At 41.6% G+C, this 22,908-nt stretch overlaps 1 protein-coding gene across 4 annotated transcripts in view; it reads right to left on the bottom strand.

Annotated features, from left to right (window-relative positions):
- The window catches only part of LOC132396634 (storkhead-box protein 2-like), a 322,374-nt gene that overhangs the window by 137,808 nt on the left and 161,658 nt on the right, over window positions 1–22,908 (bottom strand). The window contains exon 1 of one of the 4 annotated variants that reach the window (XM_059974349.1): window positions 14,688–14,784. The exons of 2 other annotated variants lie outside the window; for them this stretch is intronic. Coding sequence is in view for 1 of the 2 variants with exons in the window: in XM_059974344.1 (XP_059830327.1) it covers window positions 10,302–10,467 (166 nt within the window). In the remaining variant the exon portion in view is untranslated. Of the gene's footprint in view, window positions 1–10,301; window positions 11,042–14,687; window positions 14,785–22,908 lie in introns of those variants that run through there. One more of the 4 variants, XM_059974344.1, reaches the window with a different exon arrangement.

Below are 22,908 nucleotides of genomic sequence, written 5' to 3'. Positions count from 1 at the left end.
TCATAGAGGTGCAACTTAAACTAAAAATGGTCCCAGTAGTATTTCACTCTGGAAGTGGGCAGTTTTCTGACATGCAATTTATTCTTGGTACTTCTTTCCTTATTTCAGTATTGATATTGCAAAATTTTTGTAAATAAATTCCTACCACTGTAGTTTTATTCCAATAAGGGTGCCAGGAAGAGTACCAATAAGGTCATATACAAGAGGCTTATTCCATGATACTTAGTTTAGAACATATAATAACCTGGATGAAGAAGTGGAGGTATGGGTTAGTAAATTTGCTGGTAACACAAAGGTTGGAGGTGTTGTGGATAGTGTGGAGGGCTGTCAGAGGTTACAGCAGGACATTGATAGGATGCAAAAATGGGCTGAGAAGTGGCAGGTGGAATTAAACCCAGGTAAGTGTGAGGTGGTTCATTTTGGAAGGTCAAATATGATGACAGAATATAATATTAATGGTAAGACTCTTGGCAGTGTGGAGGATCAGAGGGATCTTGGGGTCCAAGTCCATAGGACACTCAAGGCTGCTGCGCAGGTTGACTCTGTGATTAAGAAAGCATACGGTGCATTTGCTTTCATCATTCATGGGATTAAGTTTTGGAGCCGAGAGTTAATGATATAGCTATATAGGACCCTGGTCAGACGCCACTTGGAGTACTGTGTTCAGTTCTGGTCGCCTCACCATAGGAAGGATGTGGAAACCATAGAAAGGGTGCAGAGGAGATTTACGTTGCCTGGACTGGGGAGCATGCCTTATGAGAATAGGTTGAATGAACTCAGCCTTTTTTCCTTGGAGCAACAGAGGATGAGAGGTGACCTGATAGAGGTGTATAAGGTGATAAGTGACATTGATTGTGTGGATACTCAGAGGCTTTTCCCCAGCGCTGAAATGGCCAGCATAGAGGTCACAGTTTTAAGGTGCTTGGAAGTAGGTACAGAGGAGATATCAAGGGTAAGTTTTTTTTACGCAGAGAGTGTGTAGAATGGGCTGCCAGCGACGGTGGTGGAGGTGGACACGATAGGGTGTTTTAAGAGACTCCTGGACATGTATATGGAGCTCAGAAAAATAGAGGGCTACGGGTAACCCTATATAATTTCTCAGGCAAGAACATATTTGGCACAGCTTTGTGGGCTGAAGGGTCTGTACTGTGCTGTAGGTTTTCTATGCTTCCATGTTTCTATCCACTCGCTCCAGATCTCATTATAACCTCGGTTCAAACACAGACTCATGACCAGAGATGAGGTGACCCTGATATCCATTCAATTCAACTCAACATTTAACTAGGCTTGCCACTAAGCAGTTCTAATTAATAAATGGGAATGAATGATAAATCACTGCAGTGCTGAGGGCTTTATCTAATACAGCAGGATGGTGGTTATAATTATTGGGGATCAATTAACTCAATTCCAGGACTTTACTGTAGGAGTTCCTCAGTGAAGAGTTCTGGGCCCAAATATTTGAAAAGATCACCAGTTCCCAATAACAGCCAATGGTATTAAATTGGCAAAATCCAATCCCATCAACACCAGGAAGCTACTAAAAACTGATTTAGTACAGCCATTCTGGTTCTAAGAAAACCTTAAAACCTGGGTTCAAAGATCAAAAGACAGGTGATAGTGAAAATCTAAAGCAAAGCAAAAAGATGGAAACACTCAGCAAGTCATATAGCATGTATGCGGAGAGAAACTGAGTCAGTGTTTCAGGTTGAAGACTTTTTAATCAGATCTGAAACATCAACTCCATTTTTCTCTCCTCAGACAGTGCCTGGCCAGCTGGATGTTTCAAATCTTCCTTGTTTTTGTTTGAGAAGCTGCACACCCCTCAGTATGTGCCTTGCTTCTATTCTATAATTCAATAGTTCATTCATATTCAGTGGAAGCCTCATATTTAACTCATACTTCACACTTTCTCACTCTAAACAAACCTATTGTCTCTCATATCCCAGACTAACTTTGTGTCAGCTAGCTTTAAGGTAAGTGTTTAAGGATAGAATAAAGAAAGAGCTTCTTTTTACTTCTGACTAGCCTTTCATAAAAAATTAATAAAGAGAGGAAGGAATATGTATTTAATGTCTGTTATATATTTCAGTACCTACAACTTTGTTCAGCACATACTATAAACCTCTAATTCCATCCATCTGTGCAGTCTTACTTTTCTCTGTATTGGACCAAAGCAGTATCATTCCTCTTCAAGTCGGTCTCTTATACTACAACATTGGAAAGGTGCGCTCAGTGGCCACATGATGAGGTTCCTCCTGTACCTAATAAAATGGCCACTGGGTGTATGTTCATGGTCTTCTGCTGCTGTAGCTCAAGGATCACTATGTTGAGCATTCATTGATGCTCTTCTACACATCTCTGTTGTAGTATGAGGTTATTTCAATTACTGTCACCTTCCTGTGAACACGTCTGTCCATTCTCTTTTCTGATATCTCTCACAAACATTGTGTTTTCAACCGCAGAACCGACACTCACTGGATTTTTTTTGTTGTTGCTTTTGCACTGCTGCGTATGAAAATTCCAGGAAACCAGCAGTTTCTGTGAAAGCACCCTGTATGGCACCAAAAATCATTCCACGGTCAAAGTCACTCGGATCACATTTCTTCCCTATTCCGACGTTTGGTCTGAGCAACAACTGAACAACTGTTTCATGCTCGTGTGCATTGAGTTGCTGCCATGTGATTGGCTGATTAGATGTTTGCATTAATGAGCAGGGGTACCTAATAAAGTGACCACTGAAGGTAAGTGACTACTGTAAATTGCTCCAGTGTATTGGACTGCAGGAACATAAGGTGGTGTTGAAGGGAAACTAATGGGAATAACATTTGCGTAGAGGATTGCTTCATGGTTGGTGTAGACTGGTGAACCAAAAGGTTTACTTTCTTACTAAATTACTCTATATCCATCCTTCAGGATACATGTTAAAACCTCTTTGATAATCTGCCATGAAAGCATCTGTCTTGGTGACAGATGATGAACAGCCCACTCTACAAGTTCAAAATAAGTTTATTATCAAAGTACTCATATGTCACCATATACAACCCTGAGATTCAGTAACTCCATAATAGAATAATAACCATTGAAAGACTGCAACAACTTGGGGTTTTCAGCCAGTGTGCAAAAGACAACAAACTGTAAAACAAAAAGGAAGAATTAATAATTTTACAAGGATGTTGCCTGGACTGGGGAGCATACCTTATGAGATAAGGTTGAGTGAACTTGGCCTTTTCTCCTTGGAGCGACAGAGGATGAAAGGTGACCTAATAGAAGTATATAAGATGATGAGTGGCATTGATTGTGTAGATAGTCAGAGGCTTTTTCCCAGGTCTGAAATGGTTGGCACAAGAGGACACAGGATTAAGGTGCTGGGGAGTAGCTACAAAGGAGATGTCAGGGGTAAGTTTTTTACTCAGAGAGTGGTGAGTGCATGGAATAGGCTGCCAGCAACGGTGGTGGAGGCAGATATGATAGGGTCTTTTAAGAGACTTTTGGATAGATACACGGAACTTAGAAAAATAGAGGGCTATAGGTAAGCCTAGTAATTTCTAAGGTAGGGACATGTTCGGCACAACTTTGTGGGCCAAAGGGCCTGTAGGTTGTGCTATAGGTTTTCTATGTTTCTATAATAAAAAATAAATAAGCAATAAATATTGAGAACATGAGATGAAGAGTCTTGAAAGTGAGTCCATAGGTTTTGGGAACATTTCAATGATAAAGCTGAGTGAAGTTATCCTCTTTGGTTCAGCAGCACTGATGGTTGAAGGGTGATAACTGTTCCTGAACCTAGTGATGTCTGTCCCAGGCTGCTGTGCCTTCTTTCTGATGGTTGCAGCAAGAAGGGAGCACGTCCTGGGTGGTAGGGGTCCCTGATGATGGATGCTGCTTTGCTACAACATTTCATGTAGATGATAGACCAGGCCATATCTACTACTTTTTCCCTTCAAGGGCATTGGTGTTTCCAAACCAGGCTGTGATGCAGTCAGTCAATATACTCTCCACTACACATCAATAAAAGTTTGTCAGAGTTTTAGATGTCATGCCAAATCAATGCAGAGGCACTGCTGTGCATTTATAGGTCCTCCAAAATAATAACATTGAGGAATTTAAGTTGCTGACCCTTTCCATCTCTGATCCTCAGATGAGGACTGGCCCATGGACCTCTGGTTTTCTCCTTCTGAAGTCAACAATCATCTCGTTGGTCTTGCGGACATTGAGTAAGAAGTAATTGTTGTGGTATGTCTCAGTCAGATTTTTTAGCTCCCTCCTATATGCTGATTCATCACCAGTTTTGAGTTAGCCTACTGAACAACTACAATTATTGTCCTGTCCTGATGAAGGGTCTCGGCTTGAAATGTTGACTGTACTCTTTTCCATAGATGCTGCCTGGCCTGCTGAGTCCCTTCAGCATTTTATGTGAAAGACTATCATTGTTGTGTTTTAATATATTTGAATATTATCGCTGCTGACAATACAGTGTCAGTCAATAACCAACAATCCTGAACTTCTGAGGTAGTTCTTAGAGGTTTCATTTTCCAAGAAAGGGGAGTTAACTGCATTCAATCCCATTTCTTTGAAAATTCAGGAATTCAGGTCCTTTGTACCCAAGAACACATTGAGTGTACCTTCACCAGAAGGACTGGCTCACTACCACCTGCTGCAATGAGGGAGGGACAATATATGTATGTAGGAGAATGCGGGGAGATTTGATAGAGGTATACAAAATTATGAGGGGTATGTAGACAATGAATGCAAGCAAGTTCTTTCCACTTAAGTTGGGTGAGGCTAGAACTAGAGGTCATAGGTTAAGGGTGAACGGTGAAATATTTAATGATAAACTGAAGGGGAACTTCACTCAGAGGATGGTGCAAATATGGAATGAGCTCCCAGTGGAAACAGTGAATGAGGATTCGATTGCAATATTTAAGAGGTTTGGATTGGTACATTGATGGGAGGGGTATGGAGTGCTAAGATCCAGGCGTGGGTCGACGGGTCTAGGAAGGATAACAGTTTAGCATGGACTAGGCAGGCCAAAGGGCTGATGTGCTCTATCACAACTTATAAATAGGTTCCAAGATCCCAAAAAAAATCTTACATTGATAATTCAATCATGGAGATTTCAACTACATATGTATTTCCAACAATCAGTGGAAACTTTGAATAAGCAGCTGTAGAATGGTGCTTCCACAAACAAGAGGAAATCTGAAGAGGCCGGAAATTCAAGCAACATGCTCAATATGTTGGAGGTCTCAGCCGGCCAGGCAGCATCCATGGAAAACCATAAACAGACAACGCTTCGAGCCGAGACCCTTATCAGGTCTTCCCATTCCCATTATCCCACTTTAATTCCACTTCCCATTCCCATTCCAACATGTCAGTCCATGGCCTCCTCCAGTGCCGCAATGAGGCCACACTTAGGATGGAGGAGCAACACCTTATTTTCTGTCTGGGTAGCCTCAAACCTGATGGCAAGAACATCAATTTCTCAAACCAGGTAATGCCCCACCTTCACCATTCCCCATTCCCATTTCCCTCTCTCATCTTATCTCCTTACCTTCTGATCACCTCCCTCTGGTGCTCAAATTTTCCCTTTCTTCCATGGCCTTCTACCCTCTCCTGTCAGATTCCCCCTTCCCCAGCCCTTTATCTCTTTCACCAATCGACTTCCCAGCTCTTTACTTCACTCCTCCCCCTCTCCTGGTTTCACTTATCACCTACTACCTTGTATTTCTCCCTTCGCTGCCCCCACCTTCTTATTCTGACTTCTCAATTTTTATTTTGTTGAAGGTTCTCGGCCCAAAACATAGTCTGTTAACTCTTTTCCATAGACACTGCCTGGCCAGCTGAGTTCCTCCAGCATTTTGCGTGTCCTGAATGGTGCCTGCTGATCTTTCCCAAAGTTATGCAACTAAGTTGAAGGACAGCTATGGAAATTGGCAGAACACAATTTGAAGAAGACAATCTTGGAAGTAGCAGCTAGCTGCTCTCATCCACACATCGCTTCAGGTCTCAGCTTGTTTGCTGAGAAATGCCACTAATTCTAAAAGTACATTAGGTAGTTGAGTTATTTGATAGCCTATTGAATAAACAGGCCACACACCAACGTAAAGTGCTAGGCCTGGATATAAACACAAGGGATTCTGCAGATGCTGTAAATCCAGACAAACACACATTAAAAGCTAGAGGGACTCAGCAGATCATGCAGCATCAATGGAAGGGAATAAAAAGTGATATTTTGGGTTAAGCCCTTCATCAGGACTGGAAAGGAAGAGGGAAGAAGCCACACTAAGAGTGGGTTGGAGGGGGGGGGGGATAGAGTACAAGCTAGGGGTGGAATGGAGTACAAGCTGTGGGGGGGGGGAATAGAATACAAGCTGGCAGGTGATAGATGATGCCAAGTGTGGAGAAAGGTGAGTGGGTGGGGGAGGGGTTTTAATAAACCTAGAAGCTGGGAGGGGATAAGTGGAAAAGGTAAAGGGCTAAAGAAGGAATCTAATAAGAGTGACCATGGGAGAAAGGGAAGGAAGACGGGCACCAAAGGGAGGTGATAGGCAGGTGAGGGGAAGAGAAGGGTAACAGGAGAGCCAGAATGGGGAATGAAAAAAGAGAGAAGGAGGACGAGTATCTTGGGATACAATGATTCTAGATAATTTCTGGTTCATTGCAGAAGCATTAAATAATTACAAGAACAGCAACCTGTGGTATAGAAACTTTAACACAGCAAAGCGTCCCACTTTTGAGATTAATTATTTTGAGAAGACCACCTTGAGACTTAATGACACTAAAAATACACTGTAATGAAGAAAGCTTATATTGAGCAATGCTTTCAACTGAGATTAATGTCCATCATCAGCAACACACATTCTGATTTTCAAATGCATTTGTCACCAACTATCCTTTGGTAGGTCATAAATCAATACAGCTTTGTCAGTAACATTACAATAGATAATATCCATCAATCCGCGAATTTTCAAGCCTTAAGTATAGCAAGCCATGTACAACATTATTACCATCCCGAGTGTAGTTCACCTTTATATCTACAGACTAGCTCTAGGATATTTAGTGCTCTGCAGATACTTCATAGATTAATGGTGCCTGACAGCTTGCATTCTGTTACCTGCCTTATCAAGTTCACCAGCTGACTTAATCATTCATGAATGAACAACAGTCTTGTCTTTCCAACACAGTTTCAATGTAAAAGGATTCTAAAATACATTAAAAGAAATAAAAGCTAAAAATAATTGCACAAACAGAAAACGACTTACTCTCTTCAGGGTCCTCCCACGTACTACTTGATGTGTGACAAAGAACATATTTATCTTAAATCACAGCAGGTTTTTTAAACATGATCACTTCCTATAGGTTTCCTGCGAAGAAAGCAACTTCCTTAAGGAAAGGAAAGAACGATTACTTGGCTAAGCCAGAGTACATTAATATTTTTAGAGCAAGAATATTGATCATTAGGTAAACCTGTCAACTGTTGGACTTGGTGTGTTGTTCAGTAATACTACGTGAAGCAATTAAACCTATAGTCTTAGAGCTCAGCTTTCACATGGCTCGGTATGGTACTAGTTGATGATGGTTGGAATCAGAGGTTAAAACTGAAAATAAACAGTCTGAGTTCATTTGTTTTGCATTTGGGCACTGTGCTGTCTGATCCCATCCTGGATCAAGAGGCAAATTTGTCATTTGTGTCTGCTGTAACATCTGGTTTTATTTTTCATTGCTCTATAATGGTGATGGTTCGCGGGAGTTAGGGCAGCGGATCAAAATGGGGTGGGGAGGTGCACTGATGAGATAGCTGAAAATAACCATCTGCTAACCCCGAGCTGAACACTCCTCCATAAAACAGGCACAGCCCATGGGTGCACGATTTGCTCCTTCCAGACTCTAACCCGAACAGGACAATAGTTATCCACACATAACAATCAGTGTCTTCAGAATGGAACCGGACAGGCACTTGAGAAAGAGAAACTTTTGCGAGTATGAGGAAAGAGAACATGATTGACAGGACAGCTCTTCTAGGAACCAGCTAAGACACAATGGCCCAAACATTTGCCTCCAATGCTCTGACAAGTCCACGATTTCATGATTCTACATGTGTGGTTAAAATATCTACCAATAAGAAGAACTCCGCGTATATTTAGTCCCATGGGCAAGAAGTCCACACCACTAGCTGAGGCTGTGGTCTACCACTTCCTCATTATGCTTTAATTTGAATGTTAACCTGGGCCAGACATGCACGTGAAGTGCAAATGCTGGGTGACACTGAGCTGAACTTTTTTTTCAGAACTTATGAAAGCAATCAAAAGAGAAAAATAGAGCCCTTTGTATACGTTTTCCCCTGCTGAGTATTACATGTACATTTTTTCCAAGCAGAAATATGGTCAGAATGTATTCTTTTTTAATGGCATGTAATTATTAAAGGAAATGTAATTGAAAATTATTGTGCTATCCAGATTCCAAATTTTAATATTTTCAGCAAGCAAGCACACATGCCATGAATAAAGCACTTATGTGTAGTATTACTTCAGATCAATTCGAGCATGTGGGTAAAATTCTAGGGGTTTTCTAAAAACATTCCTATGTGACCACTATAGCAACAGCGGCTAAAAACAAATATAGGTTTCCTGCATCTGCCAAAGCCATCAATTATATTTGCCACTTCCTTTGAAAATACTTGGCACTTGCTCCCAGAAACACTGGAGAAGCCCAAATACCAAAGAAGGATAATTCAGTCAAGCCAAGCTCACCACTTTCCTGAAACCAGATTCTCACACTCTTGAATTAACTTCGGTCCAGTTTTAGGCTTTTCATTGTGAAATTAGGTCAACTCAAACTCAAGTAACGGTTTTGTTTGTGTATGCAATTCAAAAACTCTAGCCATTTTACTAACAAAATCATAGCTTGCCAGTACTTATCATTAGCACTGATGCAATACATGTGATGGAATTCAGTGTTTATCTAGAATCAGCAAGTTGAAATAACAAACTAGAGTTGTGTCACAAGGCATTTCAATGGCTTAGTACGGAGTCCCATGCTACAGTCTCCTCAGAGTTGATTTCTGCTCTCTAGCCCACTTTCAAGAAGATTTATTGAACATAGGATTAACATTTCTCAGTACAGAAGGTGCAAATTAGCATCCACAAGTTGTTTTCTTCAAATTTCCAGCAGTTAACTGTGCAGTGAGAATAGAAGTGGTTTGAGAGCTACTTCCTTCTGCTAGTTGCAAATGCACAAAGTTCCCCTATGATGCTCATACATCAAATCCTTACAAAGATAATGAAAATCCTGAAGTTATTTTCATCAAATGAATACAGAAAGGATGTGTGCTATAATCTTATGGCCTTATGGTATGAACTGCATGTTGTCCAGAATAAAACTGAAAACCACTTTTAACTGTTGACTTGAGATCTCTAAGAATATGCTTGGTCTACAATCACTGTGCCATGAACTGAACTACAGTGAGAACCGGTTTCCACTTTGCAAAGCATTAAATGTGCATCGTGCAAATTGGGACTGAAGGCTGGAATTGACACTGAGTTGAAGCAGAGGGACATTTCTCAGCTCTGCAGAGTCTCGATCCCTATCAGTAAGGTCATGAACTGACTCCAGACTCAGGCTGTACTTGCACTACAACCACACACCTGTCGTAAGCTGAAACCACTTTACGCTGACACCGCAAAGGCACCTTAACTGCAATGTCTGAGTTCAACAGAGGTTAAGTGGTCAGTCAGAGATATGCACAGCAGTATAGTAAATAGTTATATTACTGGGCATTTACTTCGTGATTTGCCGAAACTAGTGCTATTAATCTAATCAAATGTACTACAGATAGTATGGTAAACCTCCTCAAAAGAAAAAACACATGAATGAAGGGTGGGAGGGAGCTGCGACCAACACCATTCAGGACAATTCTCAGTAGCTCATTGAATGACAAAGAAAATTAAGCCGATACTAATGGAGAACTAACGTAAAATCCTCCGAATACACAGAAGATGGATACTGCTGCTATGACAACAAATTCCAGGATTTCATCACATCAGTGTACATTCATTTCACCCTTGTTCAGTTACTAATTTTTTGGCTAACATGCAACTGTGATTATTTTGTAAGATTTTAACGTGCATCTTCCTCGAAGTCAAAATGGAGGATATCTGCTTTTGTTAACATTAATCAGGACCATTTATGTTACCATTCACACATGTCAATGTACTTCAGTGAGCAACAAAAGCTTTGTGACAGATCCCCACTACTCCCTCCAGTCCTCCATCTCCCCAAAAGCAGCAAAATAGTCTACAAACCTGAAGTCAGATATCCCCTGGGTGCAGTAGAAATAAAGGGTGGTGGGAAATGCTTGTGCAAGCGGTAGTCCTTCTCGCTCCGGGACCTGATGCGGTCCGAAGCCCGGTCTGAAAAATCCGAGCTAGGCCAAGCTCGGCGTAAGGTTGTACTCCGTGTTTTCTTCATTTGGAGTCTGCACGCAGTCTAATCCACTAGCAATATGAGCCGGGCTCCATATCTCTTGCTGCACTCTATTTGGTTAGAAATAAGTCAACGTGCTGAAAGAATTAGCAAACATTCTGGTACTGCCTCCTCCACACAGCGGACCGCAGATCTGCTCCTATGTCTTAACAGATCCAATTTTACACACATCCCACAATGCATTACACTTCATTTAAAATCACCACTGCTTATAGCTTCCAGCCTCACATAAGGAGAAAAAAAGCACATAATGTGGCTTCTGAGCCAAAGAACAGCCAGCGATTTGCAGCGTGAAAGCCCCAGGATCCCAGACAATAGCTCGATTCAGCATAGGAGTACTTGGTGAACTGTGAGCCAGAACACAAAAGGCCCAAACAAATTAGAAACCCAGCCTTGGGTTTTGACCCCAACAGTACACCCAGGAAGCGAAGGATGCAATGTCAATCCACCCTGCCACAGGATTAGTATAACGCTTTGAACACAGAGAAAGTGCTTTGCTACATCTAGCAAAATCCAATCAATGATAAAGGACAAGCAGAATACATAAATCAGAAACCAATCTTCAGTTCAAATACCCCGCAGCTGCTGCCACACAGACAGAATGCACGTATATGTGTATGCATGTGTGCGTGCAGCTGAGGAACACTGTTCCTGCAGGTATCTGTGAATCAATCTATTCCTGCGAGATATGCAGCTAATTAAAGCCCAGCGTCACACACAGCTGAATTTTCTTTCACTCTCCTCACAAAATTCTCTGAAACCGGTCTCCACTTCGGCAGGAGAGGCTGGAGTGCTCGTAGTTCCAAATGCTTAGCTTTCAGTTTTTGCGAGGCGCAGAGTTGAGTCTGTTCTGCTGATGCGACTGCCTTGCTGATGAATGGCTCCCTGCTTCTGAATACAGTGAACAGCTATTGAAGGGGCAGGAAACGAGGCAGCCACCCAGTCCCATGCTAATCAAAGAGCTGTCTTATGTCAGACGCACTGATTCCGACAAGCTCCGCAGTTTTAATGCACAACCCTCAGGCCGACTGCTTAGCTGGCCAGTATCCAAGAGCTATAATCAGAATTAGTGTATTTACACATAAAACTGGATATCTTAGGGTGGCCCAATGTGCATCGTAAACAGAGCTGTAATTTGGTTTCCACTGCCGAAGCAGTGCTGGTAGTCTGCCTTTCTAATCAGCTATTTTTTTTACAAAAATTCTGTCAAGACTTAGAAGGCAGGGGGTCAGCTCATGTAACAGCTGTAATAGACTCCTGACACTGGAAAGTAACTAAATTCATCTGTAATAACAGCAGAAATAGAAGCAATAACGACCTGCTGGCTGTTAACAACTGACACGACTACCCTATCGCTTGCAATATCCAAAAGCACTCAGTTTCACTTCAGCTGTTTTCCGACACAGAAAATCACTCAGTGCTGTAAGAATACAGAGCGTGGGGGGGGGGGGGAGCAGGAACAGATGCAATTTTATCCTTTGCACTGCACAGTAAAGCAAGTCTCTTGTGAAAAATTAATCAATTGTGGTTAGCCCTCATACTGCAATGTGAAAAATAGCTTGACATATTGACTATAATTAAGTGTTTTCCTGCAAATTTATTAGATATAGTAAATAAATTAAATAAAGAGAATGAACATTGGGAGCTGACAGGAAGCTGTAATGGCTCCGATGTACTGAACGTAAAAATAAGCAGTTGGAAAATAAACAGGTTTCAATTTAGTTAAATATACCTTCTTGTGGAAGAAAAGGAAATAGGATTGGGTGGACTACTGATGAAATTTTGCTGACGAGGAGGAGGATGGGAAGGTAGTTGAGCAGCGGCTGGTGGGGGAAGAGGTGACATGCTGAGAGGTTGTTAAGCAGTTAAGTGTTAGCATGCTCTTTGTAAGAACATTATTTTCAATTGGGAACAGGTATCTTAATTTGTATTTTTTTGACATTGCACTTGGAATATTAATTAATCATCGGGTTACAGGACGGTGTTGTTGATGCACCATCAATAACTCTCTGAGACGTGAGGCGAGATATCGGCTTTTATTGACTGGAAGAAAGGACAAGCAGCAATTGACCACCATACTACATCCTGGAGACTGAGGGGCAGGGCTCAGGCCCCAATCGCCTTTATACCGGGGTCTGTGGGAGGAGCCACAGGAGCAGTCAGCGGGGGGGGGGGGGGGGGCGTGTCCAGACAGGTATATGTAGTTCACCACAGTTGTGTACACAGGTGGGTGGGAAAGAGGAAAGGGACTTGTTTTGCTCTTGCTGCTATGCCTCTTGGTATACTCTGCTCTGCTGTGTCCTGTGTTGTTCTGCTGAGCATGCTGGGTACACAATGTGCGGTGACACTCACGGCCTGACCCCCAGTGCATCCTCCTGGTGTGTTAGTTGTTAGCACAAAGCGGTGCATTTCACTGTACATTTTGACGCCCATGTCATGAATAAATTTGAATCTGAATCTGAGCATTCTAATCCACCAACCTCCTTCTTAACTTCATCCATTGATTATAAATCGCGGGCAACACCAGACAACCATAGCTACATCCTGGTTAAAAATAAAACACACAGATGCAAGCTTCTTGACCTCCTGCAGAAATCATAAGAATATAGATTTTACTGTATTCATGGACAGCAAAAGTAGCCTTAGCCTGTGTAAAAAAAAGACATCCAGTCCCTTGACCTCTTGCAAAAATCATAAAATAGATTTTATTTCAATAAAAAAGAAGGAAATAAGGATTTTCCAATGAAACCTGGCTCTAGCTGTGAACATTTCTAAAGCCTTCTTTAAATATTAAATTCTTTTTTTTCATTTATATACAGAAAGGAGATGGTAATATTAGTTTACCACTAGGGGCATAAAAGGCAAATGCTTGACGGTTGTATAGAACTTATAAAAACATACATAAACCTGCCATGAAATCCTCACAGAATTCAACAGTAACAGAGGAAGCACATAAGGTAGTACTCTGCTGTCAAACTGAGATAGCTTCACCAAAAAGGAGCCCCAGGGCTCAGAGAGTTTTCTGTAATTGAGAAGAGGGTGGTGCACCCCTTCAGCCTGAACTAGCTTGCTACAGTCTCCTGCTCACACTTTGGCTAGGATTTTTAATCTCCCACTAAATGTTTTCCGTTAGAAGCAATGAATAATGTTGGAATCTACCAATGGAAAAATATATTTATGTATAGATTTGATATTTTGCTTCAAATGAAGACCACATATGGCATAGTTTGAAACGATATCTGTGCATAAATACATGTGAATAGCATCTGTTCTGCTGATGTGACAATGTTATGATACACCTTAATTTATAATTTCATGATTAGCAAGAGTCACTTGCAGCCAAAGGAAAAATAGCATAATTGAACAGCATCATCTATATATGTTCACCTATCTCAGAGAATGAACATGAAGTCTTCATTGTACAGGAAGGTAATTGAGGACATTAACTATGACGCGAACAATCCCATGCAGACACCAAAAAGGTTTTTTTTGGAGCAGCAGTGTTTAAGGCATAATACCAGTGTTCAATTTCACCATGCTTCCAAATTTCATAAGTGTCAATGGGGCCATTCAGCCCATCAATTCTATACTGACCCTGACAACAATTCCTTCATTTCAGTCCCCACACATATTGACCTATTCTCAACTTGTTAGTCTCCTGCTGCCCATCTCACAAGGGGCAATCTACAGTAGCCAATTAATCTCCCAGTATGTCTTTGGGATTTGCAGCAAAACTACACCACTTTTCAGAGAGAGGATTTCTTTGAATTTTGATTTTGATCAGATAAATGGTTTTACAGAGCTTCTGCAAATCTCTATTACATAAAGCCTGGGAAAGTTATAATATAGAAGCTTTCTGATCATCACCTTGACTGCTGTTGAGGAGCACAAGTTATACTCCCTCACAAATCCAAGACATGTTTTTGTCCTTTGAATTGGTTCTTAATAATAGAGTAGGAAATAACATTGCTCGTTAGTACAATATGGCAATATAAGTACCACCATGATAATATGAACACATGGCAGATACAATTAAGTGTTGTAAAACTATTAAATCCATTTGTACAACATGGATATACTGTTCTTTCATTTCATCTTTGGGTTGTTAAATCTTTGCTTCAAGGATTCAAAATCTTTGAATCTTTTTTATTTTATTGTTGACAAATGTGAAGGAAAATCCCAGCTCCTACAATACAATTTCCTACCTTTTGTAGATCTAAATCAGCTCTCACTTTTGTCTTATCAAGTCTATCATGGTCTTCCCTTTGTTCTTCTTTAGTGACCTTCAATTGTTCCGTGCATTCTCAGAAACTTCATAAACTGTAGAACATAGAGCACTATAAAATATCTTGTGATGAACACATGGAATCACAGCAACCCATTGTAACCCACTGTTGATCTCACCAGGTCTGTGTTGCTGCCCTGCTCCACAAGGTAACCACACAAATCTTATTCCTTAACCACAATTTAATATTCAAAGTTTTCAAATAATTAGTTAATTGCATTATTTATGGTTAAATGGAGTTTGGGATGGAGATCCAGATTTAAGCCATATTTTTTTTTAAATTAGCCATACTTATAAATCCATCCAATCATTAAAATGCTCACCACTTTCCATTTCCCTGGCCATATTTTAATTCATCATTCATAAGGTGAAGACCTCACAGTTAAGGCCAGCATTTATGGTCCATCCCTAAGTGACTCTGGAATGAAGAAGCTTGTTGGATCATTTCAAGGGGGGCAGTTAAAAATCGACCCCATTGCTGGATCTGAGTTTTTACGCAGGCTAGACAGCATCGGACAGGCATATTTCCCTCCCTGAAAGACACTAAGATCTTAAGACTCTAGGACCATAAGGCATAGGAGTTGAATCAGGCCATTTGGCCCATTAAGTCTGTTCATTCATTTCATTGTGACTGATTTATTATCCCTCTCAACCCATTCTCCTACCTTCTCCCTGTAACATTTCACACTTTCACTAATCAACCTCTGCTTTAAATATACACAATGACATCATCCGCAGTCACCTGTGGCAATGAACTCCACAGATTCACCACCCTCTGGTTAAAGAAGTTCCTCCTCATCTCTGTTCTGAAGTCTGTGCCAGCTGGTCCTAGACCATCTCACTATAGGAAACATCCTCTCCATGTATGCTCTATCTAGGCCTTTCAATATTCAATAGGTTTCAAGAGATCCCATCTCATTCTTCTAAACTACAATGAAGACAGGCCAGAGACACCAACAGCTCCTCATATATTAACCCTTTCATTCGCAGGCTTATTCTTGTGAACTGATACAATATTCCAGATATCACTGTTGCTCACAGCATGTCATACCCACAGGGCTATCCTATCTGTTGAAGGTCAATAAAATTCTGTGATGAAATAAACAGCAATGGAGGGACTTCCATTGCTAAACAACTAGATGAGCAAGCAGATGCCTGAACCTTCAAATCACATCGAGGTACCTGGGGAGGTTAAATTCAATTAACTAAAAAAAATCGAATAAAGTGCTAACTAATACTAACAATGAACCTATAAAATTGTCCTGAAATTCTAACGCTGCAAATGCATTCATTTCAAGAGGACTAGAATATAAAAGCCAGGATGTAATACTGTGGCTTTTAAACACAGTTTTTAGACCACATTTGGAGTATTGTGAGCAGTTTTGGGCCTGAAATCTAAGAAAGGATGTGCTGCAATTCAAGAGGGTCCAGATCTTGTTTACGAGAATGATCCTTGGAATGAACGAGTTAATGTATGCAGAGTGTTTTTGATAGATCTGGGCCTGTGGGATAATCTCTTTGAAACCTTCCAAATATTGAACGGCCTAGATAGAGTGAATGTGGGGAGAATGCTTACATTACTAGGAGCGTTTAGGACCAGAGAGTACAGCCTCAGAAAAGAAGGCGTCCGTTTAGAACAGAGATGAGGAGGAATTTCTTGTGCCAGAGGGTGGTGAATCTGTGGAATTCATTGCCACAGGTGGCTGTGGAGGCCAAGTTATTGCATATATTTAAAGTGGAGTCTGATAGCTTCTTGATTCGTAAGGACATCAAAGGTTAAAGGAGAAGACAGAAAAATGTTGTGAGAGAAAATAAATCAAGTTGCAGAGTAGACTCCAAATGGCCAAAGTCCTGTAGTTTAATTGTTTAAGTGAATTTTTAAACAATACACCAGTATGCGAAAAGAAGACAATTAGAGAAAAATTGCTAAAACTTCAGCAAGTTGTAGTTGTGCCCTTCACCAGTAAGTCAGTTTTATTCAGTGGCGCCTGTGAAGTGCACTTTCCTGCTTCTCAATAGTCCAGGAAACACTGAAGAAAATTTGCAACGAGTTTCTTTAACAGCTGGTCAAAGTCAGCAAGCATTCAACACTTTAAAATTAGAGCCTGGATTAATTGGTGTTGAATAACATGCATGCTGACTATATGGCAGCTGTTACTGTGACCAGCTGAAAATTTGCTTCATCCTTAGGCAGCTTGGGAGAGGAAGAACATCCACACTCTGAACGGTGTTGCTGATTAATAAACTGATGGTGAGCAAAGAAATTGACAGGAATGTCGTGCTCTGAGCTGAAAATCAGAGGATTTGTCTGGGAAACCTGTACGGCATCAAATCAATTACCTTTGCATGAGAAAGCATTTTGCTTTTCACAGCATAACGTTCCAGTCCTTGCAAAACAGCATCTGGCATAGAGTTGGAAGAGAAAAAATAAAACTGCTGATGCTGGAAATTTCAAATAAAAGCAGAAAATACTGCAAATATTCAGCAGGTCAGACACCAACTGTGGTGAAAGCAACAGAATTATATTTACTAAAGGGAATTGTTTTATAGTCAACATGTTGACTGGTTTTGGTAATGCCATGAGAAACATTAATATATGAACTGGGTGTAGGTGTAGGCCATTCACTTTTGTCTGCTCTAGTTTATTAGAGTGCCACACTAATTCTACATTCCTACTTACACCCAGTAAGTGTTACAATCTTCCTTATCAAGATTCCATCTTCGTTAAGAAGTAATAGAGGCCGACAGGATGATGATCCTCTTAAAGAAACAAAAAATCTCATCTTTGTCTTAAACTTTAATCTTATTTTAAATACACAAAGGATGAGTATTAATTCTAAACTCTTCCACGAAGAGTCTCTACAAGCACCCTGTCAAGTTTGCATAAGATCTTAGATGGTGGATATAAGAACAAAGCTTTCTAGAATGGCCTCCATACTGGAAAATGCTATGCTTAAGAGATCATGCACAACCTGGGCCGAATCATATATCTTACTGACAAAAGATCAATAAGTCACATCTGAACAAGTAAGTAGTCCAGCCAATGAACATATGTAATCAATAAAAGAAGTATCTAGAGTAGCTGATCACAGCTTTAGTCCCCCTACTGAAAACATGACAATAGTAGAAATGGAATCATACCTTTACTGACATCTCTAGCTCTCCACTTGTCCTTGGGCCACCTGGGCAACAGCAATACCTGTGTCAGACTGCTGTTATTGATCACAGTTCAGCATTCAACGCCATAATTACTAATCAACAAGCTTCAAAACCTGGGTCTCTGTACCTCGCTCTGCAATTGGATCCTTGACTTTCTCATCAGACCACTATTAGTGCAGATCGAAAATTACACCTCCTCCTCGCTGACAATCAGTACTGCCTCAATAATACACGCTTAGTCCACTGCTCTACTCTCTCTATACCTATGGCCAAGTGGCAAGGCACAGCCTCTACACCATCCATAAACTTGCCGGTAACATAACTGTTGTTTGCAGAATCTCAGATGGTGAGGAGGAGTTATACAGGAAGGAGCTGGATCAACTAGATGAGTGTTATCATAACAGCAACTTTACACTGAACATCATAAAGACCAACATATTGAAGCAATTACAAAGAAGGCATGTCAGTGGCTCTATTTCATGAGGAGTTTGAGGAGATTAGGTACATCATCAAAGACTAGCAGATTTCTCCAGATATACTGTGAAGAGCATTCTAATTGGTTGCAAGACCCTCTGGTGTGAAGGCTTCGACTGCACAGGATCATGAAAAGCTGCAGAAAGTTGAAAACTCAGCCAGCTCCATCATGGGCACTAGCCTCCCCAGCACTGAGGACATCTTCAAAGGGTGATGCTTTAAAAAGGTACCATCAGAGAAGTGATAACAGGACCCTAAAGACAAGCACTCAATGTTTTAGGGACAACTTCTTCACCTCTCCTATCAGATTTCTAAATGGACATTGAACCAACCTATGAACACTAACTTATTATTTTACCTATCTTTTTGCAGTACTCAATTAATTTAATATTATATTATTATATATTTCTTATTGTAATTTATTTTTTATGTATTACACTGTACTGCTGCCCCAAAACAATAAATTTCACAACATATGTGAGGGATATGGAACCGATTCTGATGCCTAAGGAGATTCATGAGGTCAGATCCTGTGGTAAGAGGCTTGTCCTATCAAGAGAGTCTGAACAGGTTTGTTCTGTATTCTCAGCAGTTTAGAAGAATAAGGGATGACTTTATTAAGACATATAAAATATTAAGGGGCCATGACAAGGTGGATGACAAGATGTTTTCACTCGTGGGAGAGGGGACATGGTTTCAAGATTGGGAACAGCCATTTAAAAGTGAAGTGCATAGTAATTTCTTTTCAGAAAGAGTGATGAATCTCTGCAAATCTCTACCCCGTAGGGACCTTAAAACTAATTTTAAAATATCTAAGGAGGAAGTGGATAAACTCTGAAATTAAACATTTTGGGGATCTGGTACAGAAGAAGAGTTGAGACCAGCATAGTTTAGCTATGATCATAGTGAAGGTAGGTGGGCTTGAGGTGCCTGGTGCCCTTCTCCTGATCTTTCAACAATCAAGGCTATTAGCTATTAAGCTTTCAGGGGTGGGGCAAGGTTTGCTTGGACACAGAGTAAGAGATGTTTGCAGTGGGCTGCTGGGAGGAGTGGTGGCAGATACGACAGTGGTGTTTAAAAGAAGCTGTTAGGTAGACACATGCATAAGCATTATCTTTATTTGTCGCATGTACGTCAAAACGTACAGTGAAGTGCATCGCTCTCATCAATGACCAACACTGTCCAAGGATGTGCTGGAGGCAGCCCGTAAGTGGCATCAAAAATTCTAACCCCGAACTCTCTGTCCTTGGACTGTGGAAGGAAACCAGTGCACCTGAGGAAACAGACACAATCATGAGGAGAACGTACATACTCCTCACAGACTGTGGCAGGAATTCAACCCTGATCTTCCAATTGCTGGCACTGTAAAGCATTACACTAACCACTATGCTACCATGAATACTCAGAGAATGGAGGGATCTAGATTATGTGCAGGCTAAAGGGTGAAATATAATTTAGCATCATGCTGAAGAGCCTCCCCTGTGCCATACTGTTCTATGATCTATAAATAAGGAACAGCTGGAGGCCATTCAACCCCTTGAGCATTGTTGGCTATCAAGAGATAAGGGCTACTATGTGACTCATTTCCATATAGCAGGATTCCTACTTATTGTTTAAACCCTTGGTAATAAAATTTGAGTGAGCTTGTATTTAAAATGCAGCAGCATTTCCAACTTGGCATAGGGAGGTACAAACCATTACTATCTCGTATGTGTAGGACTGACTGTTAATGCCATCACTGAAATGACTGGCTCTGTACTGCTGGTTGAAGAGTAAATTTGGTCACTGGAGCAGGAAATTGCCCCTGGTTTTTAAACCCTGTCCTCTCCCAAATGGCTATCTTCTCAATCAATATCTGCTCAGCTGTGAGTGCACGGCTAGCTGACCCAGCCGAGATGCCAGCTGAAGAAGATTGTTGCTACTATGATGCCTTTTCCACCATTCAATAACAATTATGATTATCTTTTATCTCAGCACGATTTTCTACTACTAACCCCTTATCCCATAATTTGTTGTTGATCAGATTCTGGATAATGTGATTCAATTAAAACCATAACCATGGAAATTAATTTGGTCACTGGTATTGCAAGAGCAAATTCATAGCAATGATTCATGATACTTCCATACTGATGCTAAGTTCTACTTATGCTAAGGCGGACTCAGCATCCAATGAGGAAGGCCAGACAGTGGAAGGATCCAAGAGAAGATGTCACAGTCTTCTGCTCAGTTTGCAGATTGATCAGCATCTGTAACCAGTTTGAGTGGCATCAGGGGCCAAGGTTACCCACACAAAGAGTGAAACAAGCTCTTCACCAACTGGCCCGACCGATCAGGTCCAATTACATGAAGGTGCTGGGGGTCGGGTTTGGAGGGGCTAAGGCATACAAGAATTGGCTGGAGCAGACTAGGAAGGTAAAACAAAAATTGGGACAGTGGGGAGAATGCTCCATATGGAAAACTGGGAAGAAACTGGTCAGCAGGTGGGAGGTGCTCCAAGCATTCGCAGGTGTGGCCCATCCCCAGCTTCATCAGCTTGGGAATCACTCGAGCTGTCTTCAGGTTCATCTGGACGGAGTGGGTCATATGTGCACAAGTCCCTGAACAATAGGGATAAAAACGTACCCAACGTCATCCTCACCATGATGACCACCTCTGTGAGAGGGTGCATCAGGCTGAGCATGGAACTTAAATACATGGACACCAAGTACCACTATGTGCCGAGGTTCTATCTGTCCCCGGTGTTGCAAAGGATGGGTCTGGTCCTATTGCCATGCAATGTTGCTGGATGGTGCTGCACTACCTGTCCTTCACTGAAGTTCTTCTGGACCGATACCTTTGACCATAATGCTACCAGGCAGTGGTCAGCACAGAATTTCCTGCAGACACTACAGGAGAAGGACTCAGTGGGGAGGTTTCCCAAGCAGACTGCCCAGGCAATCTCGCAGAATACGTCACCAACAGGCACCAAGACCTTGCTGGCTGGCAGTGAAAAGGGCCCTCCCAGTCAGATCCTTTCTGCACGCCCGGAACATCACCCCCACAGCACGCCACCTACGGGATGACTGTAGTGCGGAAGAGGACTGTGGGTTTGTACAGAGAGTCTGGAGGAAGATGAAAGGGCCCATGTCACATTTCATCACAAACAGCTGTGTGACAGACCTACGGGCTGTTCCCAGGGATACACATGGAGACAAACATCAAGAGCTGCTGGCAGATCATCAGCTTGTTGGACTATCAGCACATCGAGATGTACATGGAAGAGTGCTGCCGATTGGAATATGTGCTGAAGGACACACTGAAGCTTGGTGCAGCTACTGCAAGGGCTCATTGGGGAAGGACCACATGTTCTTCTCCCACTGAAGAGTGAGGGGCCACGTGGGGGGGGGGGGAAGGAACCTTTTAATTATTGTAGTACTTAGTATACCACCCCAGAGGGCCACCTGAGTGTCAGAAGTGCTATTAATGTGTATGAATGGAATAGAACAATATGGAAAGCATTGACCAGGTACATAAGGCATGAAAAGTCATTGTTGATTGTTAACTCATTTTCTAGTGTAGAAGAAGCTGTCAACATGCTCAAAACATGTTGCACTGTCTAATCTCAGACAGCATAAGATTGCATCCAACAATGCTGAGGTGTTTCCCATCTGAAGATCTGTCCAAAGGTCTTGATCTTGGACAGGACTTCCCTCCTGTGCAGTGCAGTCTGGGATTTGAACAGGGCTTTATTACCGACACCACACACAAAATGCTGGTGGAACACAACAGGCCAGGCAGCATCTATAGGGAGAAGCACTGTCGACGTTTCGAGCCGAGACCCTTTGTTACCGACACCCTTATTTTCCAGGGCACTGATACTGAAAGAATCTTTATACGTTGTGACTATCAACAGCCTATTTGATCTTCTTGGATTTGCTGCTCCAGTCAGTATCCAGTGATGCTTCATGTTGAGAGAGTTGACCTCGGACACTTGTGGATGGGATGTCCCACTCCCCAAAGAGAAACATGTGCTGTTCTTCCCTTCAGCATCCAAGAACCTACACAATTCCACCATCTTCAGTCCAAAAGAAAGAAGTCTACATCTTCCGTGATGTGCAACTAAAGCTATTGCTGCCGTTACGTACCTGAAGGCCACAGATGCGGCTGGATATACTGAAGTTGGATTCATCCTGGGTATGGCAAAGCTTTCTCCCAAACCACATCTCACCATAGCATGGCTTGAAATTGGAGCTACTGTTCTAGCAGTTGAGATACCAGAGATGATAACTGAAGGGCTGGATACAGAACTGGCAGCAAGGTTGTGCTCAGTTATATATTTAACAAAACAAGGAGATTTTATGTTTATTATAATAGATTCTATTATAGACAATAGACAATAGGTGCAGAAGTAGACCATTCGGCCCCTCGAGTCTGTATATAATAGGTTTCAACATATCGGGCGATCAACTCAGAAGAGTCAATGGAACTACAGTGTGTTCCTGCTAATTTCAGTCTGTCTGATCATGCCA

This window comes from Hypanus sabinus, chromosome 7 (genome assembly GCF_030144855.1).
Source record: "Hypanus sabinus isolate sHypSab1 chromosome 7, sHypSab1.hap1, whole genome shotgun sequence".
Taxonomy (NCBI): domain Eukaryota; kingdom Metazoa; phylum Chordata; class Chondrichthyes; order Myliobatiformes; family Dasyatidae; genus Hypanus; species Hypanus sabinus.
Note: the sequence above shows the minus strand (reverse complement) of the source record. Positions and strands in the feature narration are given on the sequence as shown.